General features: G+C 43.5%; 1 protein-coding gene across 1 annotated transcript in view; it reads left to right on the top strand.

Annotated features, from left to right (window-relative positions):
• Positions 1-13,346, top strand: part of LOC141271601 (DNA nucleotidylexotransferase-like) — a 279,576-nt gene that overhangs the window by 247,767 nt on the left and 18,463 nt on the right. The window contains exon 7 of the mRNA XM_073681645.1: positions 1,741-1,812. Within this exon, the coding sequence (XP_073537746.1) occupies positions 1,741-1,812 (72 nt within the window). The remainder of the gene's footprint in view (positions 1-1,740; positions 1,813-13,346) is intronic.

Genomic DNA, 13,346 nt, shown 5'->3' with positions numbered 1-13,346 from the left:
GCACACCTGCAGGCCTTTGTGTCTCTATGGTTACATGTTGAGGTGAATGCATTTCTCCTCCAATTCAAAGGTGTCCGTTTCACCAAACGGTTTATTATTGTTTGTCCATTAGCACTTATTGGGCGCTTTTATAGGAATAGGCAAATCATTTCTCCCATTGTATTAATACTCGGCAAATCATGAACATTTTGGCAAATCTGACAAAAAGTCACTCACATTTAGTTAAAGACTGAGGCCACGTCCAGTATTTGGTCAGTATTTTACCTCAGTATCTGTAAGTCAAAATCAGGAGAGGAACAATCAGAGGAAAAGTATAATAGAAACACGTCACCACTTCTGGATTTTTCACCCACTCCTGATTTTGGCTTTCAAATACAGAGGTAAAATACTGATCAAATAATGAATGTGTGAACGTGGCCTAAGGCCTCATTCAGACGACCATTTTTCAAGTCCAAGTTAATATCCCTAATTTTCACTAATAGAGCATGTATCCATTATCGTCTATATGACTGTTCACATAGGCTGTTTTGCGGACTGAGTGGACCACAAAAATAAAAAAAAATTGTAGATTTGTACTTTTTTAATCCGAGCCACAAATTAAAGTCTTCACGGCAAGTCTATGGTTCAGTGAAAATTTTTTGACAGGACTAGGATGCCATTCTGTTATTGTCAGATTTTCATGTCTGTTTGATGGGAGAAACTTGAGAAACCTTCTGCATATGCAATAAAAAACTAGTGAAGCTCTGATGGTAAAAACTGGCAAAATGAGCACTGAGGAAAATCTGATCTAAAACACTGATGATAAGTGGATTGTTTTTTCCCGGTACAAGAAAAATGAATGACGTGTGAATGAGGCCTAAAGGTTTGCACATGTCCTGGAAGGTATCTGCAGACACTCCAATGAAGAGTTGAACAATGCCGGAGAACACCTTTAACTTTACAGTTTTAGGCAATGTTCACAAAAAGTTTTTTTTAAAGCAAAATGCACATTTTTCATTCATTTTCCTCTTTGTATTTGATACGTTTTTTTTTGCTGTGGAAACGTGACAAAAGCTACATAATTTTGATTCATCCCATATTATAACTTGAAATGCATCACAAAAAAATTCTAAAAGAATGTCAAAAACTGCATCAAAACAGCACCAAAAACGTTTGTTCCTAAAGAACCATAAGAATAAACATGTCTTTTAAGAGCGTTTTATAGATTTGGATTTTTAAGTCAGAAATATCCATGTTAAAAAACTCCTTAGGGTATGTTCACATGGAGTCTTTTTTCGGCTGTCAAAAACACCTGTTTTTCAAGCAGATGATGATTCAGGAATTATTTTTTTCAATTTTGTCAATGTTTTTTTTACTGCCGACACTTTTTTTTTTGTATTTTTCAGCGTCTTTTGTACAGATGTTTTCATTTTTTGAAGCAAAAAAGCTTATAGCTACCTACATTTAATCTTGATTTAATTATTTAATGACATTTAGTCTTGATTTAATTACTGTCCCATATACCTCGAAGTGATCCAGATTTGTACAATAGCTATTTGCAAAAGGAATCAGACTAAGGGGCACCTAATTTTTTTATTTTTCACATTGAGCGATGCCAAGCTAAAAATCACAAAAGACTGCATTTAGTAGAACATTTTGAACAGAATATACTGAATGTGATTTTTTTATTTTTTATAAATCACAATATAACTGAGGGTTTGTGTAATTAAGAGACTGAATAATACGTTTTTCTATCGTTAGGATATCCTTGAAGAGGGAAAATGTTGCCGAGTTGTAGAAGTAGTGAATTCAGAGCGATATAAAGCATTTAAGGTATTCATTTATTTATCAGTCATTTATTAGTAATTTAATTAGGTGTTGTTCCTGGAATACTGGGTGATATATGATAAAGTATCAGGTTTATGATTTCTAGATATCACTATGAAGGAGATGTTATTTAAAAATAAATCCTAGGTCATTAAAGGAAGGGTAATATTATAGTTGTATGTAAAGCAAAACAAACCCTCCATGAACATGGCTGCATTACAAATGTATTGATTTATTGCCTGTGGGTGGTTTTCAACCTTGTCCTTTAGAGGAGGAAAGTCTTTATGAAACATAGCATGGCATCGTAATACACCCGTGTGCATTTGCCCCTTAGTGGGCTCCCAATTGTCACAATATTTTTTTTTTTCCAGGAAATAAAAAAAAATTATTGGGCTCTATTTACACACAAAGATAGATTTATTAAAGAAGCCCTCCTCCTCCTCCTCCTCCTCCCCCATCAAAGTTTTTATCCTCTTAATATATTGCAATCATCATATTATATAGCACTGTGTACTTACAATTGCTCATTTTACCTTTCTACCCAGTTAATAGTTCTCTTTTCCGTTAGGTCTATGACATCTCATGATTAAAAACTGACTAGCTGAATCCTTCTATGGAGAAACAGGAGGTCAATTTTCCCTGTATGAGACTTAAGTCACTGCTAAATTCCGTGGCAGGGAGGAGGATGGATCAGTTGGGTCAGAAGTGGAAGAGGGGAATGATTTCTGCAAGGACAAGAGACTTCCTGTTTCTACATAGAGCAGAGAAAAGAGAAGAATAAGCTGATAGAAAGGCAAAATGAGCAATTGTAAGTACACAGTGCTGTATAATATGATGACAGCAATATATTAAGAGGATAAAACTTTGGTGGGAGGAGTGCTTCTTTACACTTTTTTTTCTGGTTACACAAAGTTATCACTACCCATACCAGAAGCAATAACTTCTAGATTGATGGTTGTCTGACAGCTGGTACTCCCATGCCACGATGGGGCACTTTTGTTCCCTGTCTGAATGGTGCAGCACTGCACATGCACGTCCGTCACTCAAATCCTCCTCTGTGGGATTGCCAGAGAGTGTTGAGCACAGTTTGTAACTCCCTTTACATATGCCAATCTAAAAAAAAGTCATTGCAAACCCTCCCAATGCTTGTAACATACCTGGTGGCGGGCTTGCATAGTGTACCATCTCCCACTATGCAAGATCGCAAACTTGATCTTCAGTCCAGTCTGCTAGCCTGGCTTCTATTCATGCTGTCTGCTTGTCTCTGTTCTGACTGCTTAGGGCGGCCCGATCACTTCCTGTTTCTTGTAGCTGCTGTGAGCACACCGGTAATGCGTCCGCAGCCTATTGATGTCTGTCACTTGATATTTAAACCAGCTCCACCTTGAAGCTGATGCCTGAGCAACTCTATCATTCAGTGTGCGCCTTGACTCTGAATGTGCCAGGTCCTGTTCTGTTCTTGCCTGCCTGCCAACCTGGGGTCTGTATTCCCAGGCCTGTCTGAACTATCTCCTAGCCTGTTGTCTGTCCGCCTTCCTGGAGGCTGTATTTCCAGGCCAGTCTGAACACGCTCCTAGCCTGTTCGTCCCGCCTTCTGGGGGCCGCATACCCAGACTCGCTCCTGTATCTCGCTGCAGTGTCAGTTCCTGTCTGAACACTCAGTTCCTGTCTGAACACTCTCCTAGTCTGTTACCTGTTTTTCTCTATGTCCGTACCTTCCCTTTTTCTGCAGAGTCTGAAACTGCACCTAACTCCTACTCATTGTCGCTGTACTTCCGTTTGTGTGTTTAGAGTCCACTCGCTACTTCATTGCAAGTATCTTGTGTGTATCTGGTTCTGCCTTTCCCTTCCAGTCTGTTCCATGTGAACAGAGCCCTGTCCCCTCTGCTCTGCATTTGCTCACCGCTCCGGCGGTCCTTGCCTGCTCTGCCTTGCTCACCGCTCCGGCGGTTCCTGCCTGCTCTGCCTTGCTCACTGCTCCGGCAGTTCCTGCCTGCTCTGCTTTGCTCACCTCTCCGGCGGTTCCTGCCTGATCTGCTTTGCTCACCGCTCCGGCGGTTCCTGCCTGCTCTGCCTTGCTCACCGCTCCGGCGGTTCCTGCCTGCTCTGCCTTGCTCACCGCTCCGGCGGTTCCTGCCTGCTCTGCCTTGCTCACCGCTCTGGCAGTTCCTGCCTGCTCTGCCTTGCTAACCGCTCTGGCGGTTCCTGCCTGCTCTGCCTTGCTCACCGCTCCGGCGGTTTCTCCCTGCTCTGCTTGCTCACCGCTCCGGCGGTACCTCTCTGCTCCGCCTTGCCCACCGCTCCAGCGGTTCCTCTCTGCTTTGCTTGTCTACCGCATCTGCGGTTCTGTTCCTGAATCCCAGTCTGTACTGGACCCTATCCAGCCTGTGCTCCAACCTGCTAGTACCTCCCCGTCTACACGCCAGCCGTACTTGTCAGTACCCTCCTGCCTGCATACCAGCCGTGCCTGCCAGTATCCTCCTGTCTGCACTCCAGCCGTGCCTGCCAGTGCCCACCTGTCTGCATGCCAGCCGTGCCTGCCAATACCCACCTGTCTGTGTGCCAGCCTAACCTGCCTGTTCCTGTATTCCCCGGTGTGGGTCAACAGCCGTGTCTGGGGTCTGGCCTGGAGTAGCACCTGGTCCCTCTGCTCGGTTCCTCCCTGGTGCACGGCGTCTTAGTTGTCGTGCGACCTTGGTCGGATCGGGTTGATACTTAGTTACGCCCCTCCAGGCACTCTCCGGTTCATGGCACAGTGGAATCACTAAATCACGCACACGCCAGTCATTTGAGAATGCCTGAAAGTAGGGGGAATAATATTTTCTAAATTCCATGACAGATAGCCGGGTAAAGCAGGGGAAATAGAGCCATTTATATGGATGGCTAACATTTAAAGGGATTCGGTCACCAAATGTTTCCTATCCCATCAGAGAGCAGCATAATATAGGGGTTGAAACCCTGATTCCAACGATGTATCACTTACTGGGCTGTTTGCTGTCATTTTGATAAAATCACTTTTTATCTGCTGGAGATCTACCTATGCACAGTTTACACAGAAAGCTGCCAATCAGTGGTGTGGGCGGGTTATACAGAGCTCATGAGTATGGAGGACTACATGGCAGCAGGTTTACTAGTCCTCTAGTGATAATCTCCTGCTGATAAAACAATGATTTTATCAAAACTACAGAAAGCATCCTAGTGACACATAGTTGAAATCAGAGTCTCTGTCTCTACATTATGCTGCTCTCATATTGAAGGGAATCTGTCAGCAGGTTTTTGCTACCTCATCTGAGGGCAGCATGTTGTAGGCAAAGAGAACCTGAATCCAAAGAAGTGTCACTTAGAGTACTGGGTGCAGCCGTTCTTACACAATCAGAGTTTTTAGATTTAGAATGAAGCAGAGCTGAGGAAGCTAACCCCGCCCACACCACAGCTATCCCCGCCCACACCAGGCTCTCCATGTACAATGTCTATAGACAGTGAGCTGCTCATCACAGTAGGAGCCGTTGCCAAACCAGGAGGCATGGCGCTGCTGTGTCCATCAATGATAAGCTCCTTCTGCTAAAACAATCATTACAAGCAAACAAAACCATGGAGGGGTTAAGAGAGGCATCACTGAAATCTGTGTTTTAACCCCTACAGCATGCTGTCTTCAGATTTCATAGCAAAAACCTCCTGACAGATTCCTTTTAAGTGACAAAAACCTGGTGACAGATTCCCTTTTTTTAATACATAAACGATCAAGGTCTACCAGGGAGGGAACCACTGATCAAACTATTAGAAGAATGACCTACTACTGTACTAGAATGCATGGAAAGCAAATATTTTTTTTTTTAAAAAAGCAAGATTACAATAAAATAATCTACATGCAAATCTCATAAATTAAAAATAATATTCTAATAATTTAAATTTACCTGGCGGCCTAACCCTTTTTATGATCATTTTCACATTCTGTGTGACAGAATTAGCTCCAATATTATTTCCTCTGCTGATGTTAATGAAACTGTGTGCCATATTCTGATGGTGCCTTAAAAAATAATAAATGGAAAATAATTAAAAATACCAGATATAAATCTCTTTTAATGAGAAATGCAATAATGTGCCTGGAGGAAATGTACCAACCCGTTCTCAATAAGAATGGCCAGTATTATAGTTAAATTACTTTGGAACATTGTCACTTTTTATTGCAGTCGGCTCCTGCAGTCTACTACAAAGAAAATATTAGCTTGCAGACACGACTGGAAATATTGCATCCGTAGCATAAAAATTTATTGACTCTGACTTTTGAAACTATCAGAAACATATTGAGAATAGTAAATTTGCATCTGATCATTCTTGGATATGAACCAAGTGCAGAGAAAATTTGTTTTGAATGAGTTTTTTGGTCTTATATCTTGTAAAATTAAAGCAAATTTCTATCTGGAGTATGAAAGGAGATGACTTAAAGGGACTCTGTCCCCACTGAAACCCCCTAAACTTTAATAATCAGATTCAAATATGCTGATTCCAAATCTGTAATTTTTATGTTTTGCTAACGTGCATTTACCCTGTTGTGTGAGCCATGCACATGAGAGACCTAGGAGTCCTCACCATTACCAGTGCAGGCTTAGGGCTCATTCACACAACCGATTTTTCCACATATGAGAAAAATTCACTTATTATTCTGATCAGACTTTGATTAGAGTGTGGTCTGAGTGTCATTCGTTTTTCTTTTACGTGGAGAAATGAAAAAAAGTTACTTCACTTTCTCCTTTTTGACAGTCTGTGAAAATCGGACCACGCTCTGTCATCTGAGTGTGGTCCTATTTTTTTCATGGACTTGCATTGCTGATTTTGATCCCTCACTCGGATCAAAATCGGACATGTATCTACAATTTTCCGTGAACCTTTCGGTCTGTGAAAAGTCACCGACATGTGAGTGGTCCCATAGACTATCACAGATATGAGTGCTATCCGTGAGAAACACGGATAGCACTCGCAAGTGAAAATCAGATGTCTGAATGGGCCATTAAGAGTTCTCTCCATCTATTTGCAATTGCATTGCAGGAAAATACAACTAGAGATGGCCCATCGGTAGATAGCTATTTCTCCCACCTCCCCTGTGCTCATTAATAAGCATGAGCGACCCGAACTTAATAGTTCGTCGTTCGTACCGGACAGTTACTGTCCTGTGCTAAACGCTGAACACAAACTTTCCCTGGAAGTTCGGAGTTCCAGGGGAAGTCCGTGAGAGAGAGAATTTTCCGATTCAAAATTATTATTGGGCCCGCTTCTTTTTAACATATTTATTAATGACCTTGTAGGGGGCATACAGAGTAATATTTCAACATTTGCAGATGACACTAAACTCTGCAGGATAATCAATACAGAGGAGGACAATTTTATATTACAGGAGGATCTATGTAAACTAGAAGCTTAGGTTGATAAATGGCAAATGAGCTTTAATGGGGATAAATGTAAGGTAATGCACTTGGGCAGAGGAAATAAAATGTATAATTATATACATAATTGTAAAACACTGGGCAAAACTGTCACTGAAAAAGACCTGGGTGTATTGGTGGACGACAAGCTCACGTTTGGTGGCCAGTGTCAGGCAGCTGCTGCAAAGGCAAATAAAATAGTGGGATGCATTAAAAGAGGCATAGATGCTCATGAGGAGAACATAATTTTACCTCTATACAAGTCACTAGTGCAACCACACTTAGAATACTGTGTACAGTTCTGGTCTCCGGTGTATAAGAAAGACATAGCTGAACTAGAGCGGGCGCAGAGAAGAGCGACCAAGGTTATTAGAGAACAGGGGGGTCTGCAATACCAAGACAAGTTATTACACTTGGGGTTATTTACGTTGGAAAAACGAAGGCTTAGGGGTGATCTTATTACTATGTACAAGTATATGAGGGGACAGTACAAAGACCTTTCTACTGATCTTTTTACTCTGAGGCCAGAGACGGGGGACAAGGGGGCATCTTCTTCGTCTGGAGGAAAGAAGGTTTAATCATAATCACAGATGGGGATTCTTTACTGTAAGAGCAGTGAGACTATGGAACTCTTTGCCGCATGATGTTGTAATGAGTCATTCACTACTAAAATTTAAGAAGGCCGGGATGCCTTTCTTGAAAAGTATAATATTACAGGTTATATATACTAGATACCTCGATAGGGCGTTGATCCAGGGAACTAGTCTGATTGTCGTATGTGGAGTTAGGAAGGAATTTTTTCTCCAATGTGGAGCTTAGTGTTTGCCACATGTTTTTTTTTTTGCCTTACTCTGGATCAACATGTTAGGCTATGGGTTGAACTAGATGGACTAAGTCTTCCTTAAACTTAAAAACTATGTTACTATGTAAAAGTCTGGGTCGCCACTGTTTTCAATGGGGTTCGAGTTCTGGATCAAGTTTGGGTTCAATTCTGTTACCTGAACTGAACTTTGGAATAAAGGGTCAGGTATCTGAACCCGAACTTCCACGGGTCCTCTCATCCCTACTCATGAACTTTTGGTTTTGATGAGTGTTCATTGTTTTCCATAGAGAGAGAGGAGAAAGCCACTGCCAGACTCTTCTGACAGCTGCTTATCTCCAATGAAAAAAAGATTGTCAGTTGACGTTCCCATAGCTTGATTGTACTTCTTTCCCAACGTCATCTGTTGGGGGAAAGTCAGTGGACCTCCCTATACACATCAGTTGGTCGGACTTTCCCACTGAAATTAACGGATTCAGATGACTTTCATCTAATGTGTGGGGACTTTAAAGCTATGTGCCCTCGATGCAGAAATGCTCCGGATTTTTCCTGAGCGTTTCTGCATCTCCCTGGCAGAAAAAACGCATGGAGATTGTACATGCGTTTTTCCTGCCAGGGACAAGCGGATATGACGTGCTCTTCACATGCATTTCCGCATGCGGGTTGTCAAGCGCTTTCCAAGCGATTTTAGCATCACTTGGAAAGTGCTTGACAACTTGGTCACACTATATAAATCCCTGCAACGGGCATGGATTTATATAGTGTGACCGAAAGAATGGTAAAAAATAAAAAAAAAAATATATACTTACCTTCTGATGGCCTCCGGAGTCTTTATTCGCTCTGTCCTGGCTTGCCGGCAGCTCGAGGTACACTGAAGGACCTGCCGTCACATGACTAAATGGCGTCAGCGCAGGTCCTTCAGTCCACCGTGATCTGCCTGCAAGCCAAGACAAGCGCAGTGGGGGCCATCAGAAGGTAAGTATAATATTTATTTTTTATTTTATTCTTTTTTTTACAGGTTCTATGGTAACCAGGTCCGGAGGAGAGTCTCCTGTCCTCAAGATCCGGGTACCATCCGCACATTGAAACGTTTGGATTCCGCATGTACAGATCCAGTGATGCTGAATCCAAGCGTTCCAATGCAAGTCAATGGTGGCAAAAATGCAGCGCTTCAGCAAAATAATTGGTAGTGCTGCATTTTTTTCCGCAGCGGAAATTTCCGCAGCATGTGCACAGCACATGTGGATGATCATGGGGGAACATGGCAGGCCTTCTACAAAGCGTTTTCTAAGCGTTTCTGCATTGCAGCTGTGGAAACGCTTAAAAAACGCATCGTGGGCACACAGCATAAGTGGTGTAAGAAATATGGTTATCAGTGCCTTGTAATCACTTTATCTGAACTTCTAGCATTGCCCTCCTACTATACCTTCTGACTACCTGTTCTCACCATTCAGTACACATGTTAAGTAGTGATGAGTGAGCACTAAATTGCTTGGGTACTCGTTGCTCGGGTCGAGCAAATTTGAATACTCGGATGCTCGACCCGAGCAACGAGCCCAATGTAAGTCTATGGGAAACTCGAGCATTTTTCAGGCGGCTCCCCCCGGCGGTCTGCAGAGGGCCTAAAAATTGCCCAAATCGATGGGAACAGTGCTCAGATGACATGGGAACAGCATGGGGAAGACCCCTGGAAGCATTTCTGATTCCCAGGTCACTGCTGTCAACAACGTTGTCAGAGTATTACGCCACTTTTACGGACTCACAATAAAACATACAAAAACAAAACCAAAATGGATTTTCCTGGGAAATATATAAAGGAACATCCTTTCCAGGGTAATGACTTGTATATAAGGCTAAATAAATAACCAAAAACAAAAATACTCCTCCACACCTTGGGCTATGTTCACACGTAGCGTTTTTGATGCGTTTTTGCACTTTTGCATTGCTTTCAACAAAGACAAATGCATTCACTGGGAAATGTAAGTTTAACATTTTACAACCTTATCTGGCTATGTGGTGTGTGACACATCATCAGACACATGCATACAGTGCTGAAAAGACATGGGAACAGAATGGGGAAGACCTCTGGAAGCATTTCTGACTCCCAGGTCACTGCCTAAAAGTATGCCCATCATAAGTGATCCTTGGCGCATGTGAAGATGCCTCCCGCCATGCAACTGTCGTTGCAGACTTGCAACAATCACCGTCCATGTCCTTGTCCCAGTGCAGCATTCAGTTGTCCCTACCCCACTGGAATGCAAGCGCAAGTATGCAGCCAGCCACCCACCCACCCACAGGCTGCAATACTATACTGCCAATTTTTTGACAGCTGCTTGCACATGAAATGTGCCCTTTTAGGCTCGTGGAGGCGGAAGCTTTTCATAACCTCATGCCGGCGGCGGGTGGGTGTCCATACTCGGTCCCCAGCCGCCACTGTTTCTCCCGGTGTCGTCTCCGCCTTCCACAAGCACGGGTCCCACAACATTACCCGTGCTCTCCCCAGTGCACTTACTGGGAAGGACCGCCTAACCACAAACACGTGGACAGGTGAATGTAGCCTGGGACGGTACGGAGCCAGTCCACAGCTTTTTTTGATGAGAGTTGTGTTTAGCTCGGTGAAAGGACTGGCATAGAGGGAAATCGTATCTACTCTGGGTGTAATTTCTCCGACACCAGGTTCCGCCCATTGTCACACACGACCATGCCTGGCTGTATGTTCAGCAGTGAGAGCCACAGATCAGGCTGCTGTGTTACAGCTTTCAACAACTCTGCAGCGCTGGGCGGTTTGTCAATTAAGCATTAAGCATGTTATCATCAGCACAGCCTGTTGCCGCTTGGCCAAGGCCGTGCTGCAGTGCTGTCAGCTTGTTACTGATGTGGTCATTTCGGAGATGGAGGAGGAGGTGCAGGAGCTGAACAATGTGATTACATTGATGTTAAATTGGTGACGCTGTTTTTTATACTAAAGAAAGATCCTATTGTTTTGTTTTTTTTACGTTATTTTTTAAGACAAATGCATTCACCGGGAAATGGCATTTTAACATTTTACAACCTTATCTGGCAATGTGGTGTGTGACAAATCATCAGACACATCCTGTTTTATTTATGATGGAGGGACTTCAATACCCCTTTGAAGAGGCACAGAGGAGGGTCTCAGTAAAAAAAATGTTCCCATTATAAAGGAGCGGGTCTCCTATAGTGGTAATGCCCATGCTGTGACTGCAAGGGCTGCCAAAATTTGGGAAAAACCCAACTAAGAATTTAAACACACATAGAGCAGGGCCACAGTAACAACAAATTCCCATTAGAAAGGAGGCAGTCTGCTATATAGTTATAGGGTATGCAGTGAGTCCAACGGCTGACCAAATTTAGGAAAAACCCCACTAAGAATTTAAAGACACACAGAGCAGGGCCACAGTAACAAGTGCGACATGTTCCCATTAGAAAGGAGAGGGTCTGCAATACAGTTATAGGGTGTGCAGTGAGTCCAACGGCTGAACAATTTTAGGAAAAGCCCCACTAAGAATTTAAAGACACACAGAGCAGGGCCACAGTAACAAGTACGACATGTTCCTATTAGAAAGAAGAGGGTCTGCTATACAGTTATAGGGTATGCAGTGAGTCCAACGGCTGACCACTTTTAGTAAAAACCCCACTAAAAATTTAAAGACACATAGAGAAGGGCCACAGTAACGACAAATTCCCATTAGAAAGGAGAGAGTCTCCCATAGTGTTGGCCTATGCAGTGAATGCAAGGACTGCCAAAAATTTGGAGGCACTTCAATGCCCCTTGAAAGAGACGTGGAGGAGGGCCTCATAAAAAAATGTTCCCATTAGAAAGGAGTGGGCCTCCTATACTTGTAATGCCCATGCACAAGTGTATAGGATGACAAACATTTACCCCTGGGGAGTATACATGAACATACTGTATAAAATTTTTTTTTTACGGGCATCATAAACACCCTTTAAAAAAATTATATGGGTGTTGCATCACGGACCACGGTCACCCTGGTGATATGGTGGTGGAGGATGAGGAGAAGGAGGAGGACAAGAGCAAATAGCCAAAATCAGGAAGCGTATGGGTGTGAAAAGGTGCATGGGAATATACCTCCCAAGAAAAGACACTGGATTTGAGTTTATGTTCCGCTGGTATCATTCGGTGGTGTTGAGAAGTCTGGCCCAATCCAGCCCTTGTTCATTTTTATAAGAGTCAGCCTCTCAGCATTTTCAGTTGACAGGCAGATGCGCTTATCAGTTATAATTCCACCAGCGGCACTAAAATCCGCTCTGATAAAACATTGGCGGCAGGGCAGGCCAAGACCTCCAAGGGATAGAGAGCCAGTTCATTCCACGTATCCAGCTTGAATACCCAATAATTATAAGGCACAGAGGAATCACGGAGGACGTTGGTACGGTCGGCAAGGTACTCCTTCAGCATCTTCCAAAACTTTGCACTCCTTGTGAGAGTACCCCGCGCCTCAGGGCCTGTGCGATGGGAGGGTATGAGAAAACTTTCCCAGAACTTTGACAGTGTTCCCCTGCCTCTGCTGGATTGAAGTTGTGTCTCTCTCGCCTGTACTCCTTGGTTGTCCAACAAAGTGTGCCCTCTGCCACCAACATTTTCAGATTGGAATTTTTTTAATAGTTCCGCAACAAGGGCCTTCTGGTACAGCCCCATTTTTGTAGACCTGTCCGCCTCAGGAATACGAGATATAAAGTTCTCCTTGTAGCGTGGGTCTAGAAGTGTCACCAACCAGTAATGACTGTCACCAAAAATTTTGAGAACGCGAGGGTCATGGGAAAGGCAGCGTAACATAAACTCAGCCATGCGTGCCAGACTACTAACAGGCAAGACTTCCGTGTCCTCACCAAGAGGATGACGGACCATGCTTTCCTCCTCCTCCTCCTCTCTGTCCTCTGGCCATCCACGCTGAACAGACGGTATGACAGCTGTGCAGGTAGTACCATCTATAGTGCATGAAACTAGCTCCTGTCCTTCCTCCTCCTCCTCCTCCTGTTACTCATTGTCACCCAATCCACGTTGGGATGAGATGAGGCTTGGCTGTGTGTAATCACCCTGTATGGTTCCTTGCTCCATCTCATCGTTCTCCGCCTGCAATGCATCCTCTTTTATTGTGAGCAGAGAGCGTTTCAGAAGACAGAGAAGTGGGATGGTGATGCTAATTATGGCGTCATCGCCGCTCACCATCTTGGTGGATTCCTCAAAGTTTTGGAGGATGGTATATATGTCTGACAACCATGTCCACTCCTGAGGTCTTATGTGTGGAGTCTATACTGAA

Source organism: Phyllobates terribilis, unplaced genomic scaffold (assembly GCF_046119375.1).
Source record: "Phyllobates terribilis strain yellow unplaced genomic scaffold, ASM4611937v1 Scaffold_5__5_contigs__length_657084704, whole genome shotgun sequence".
In the NCBI taxonomy this organism is placed as follows: domain Eukaryota; kingdom Metazoa; phylum Chordata; class Amphibia; order Anura; family Dendrobatidae; genus Phyllobates; species Phyllobates terribilis.
The sequence above is the reverse complement of the archived record's forward strand: the minus strand, read 5'-3'. Positions and strand labels throughout refer to the sequence as shown.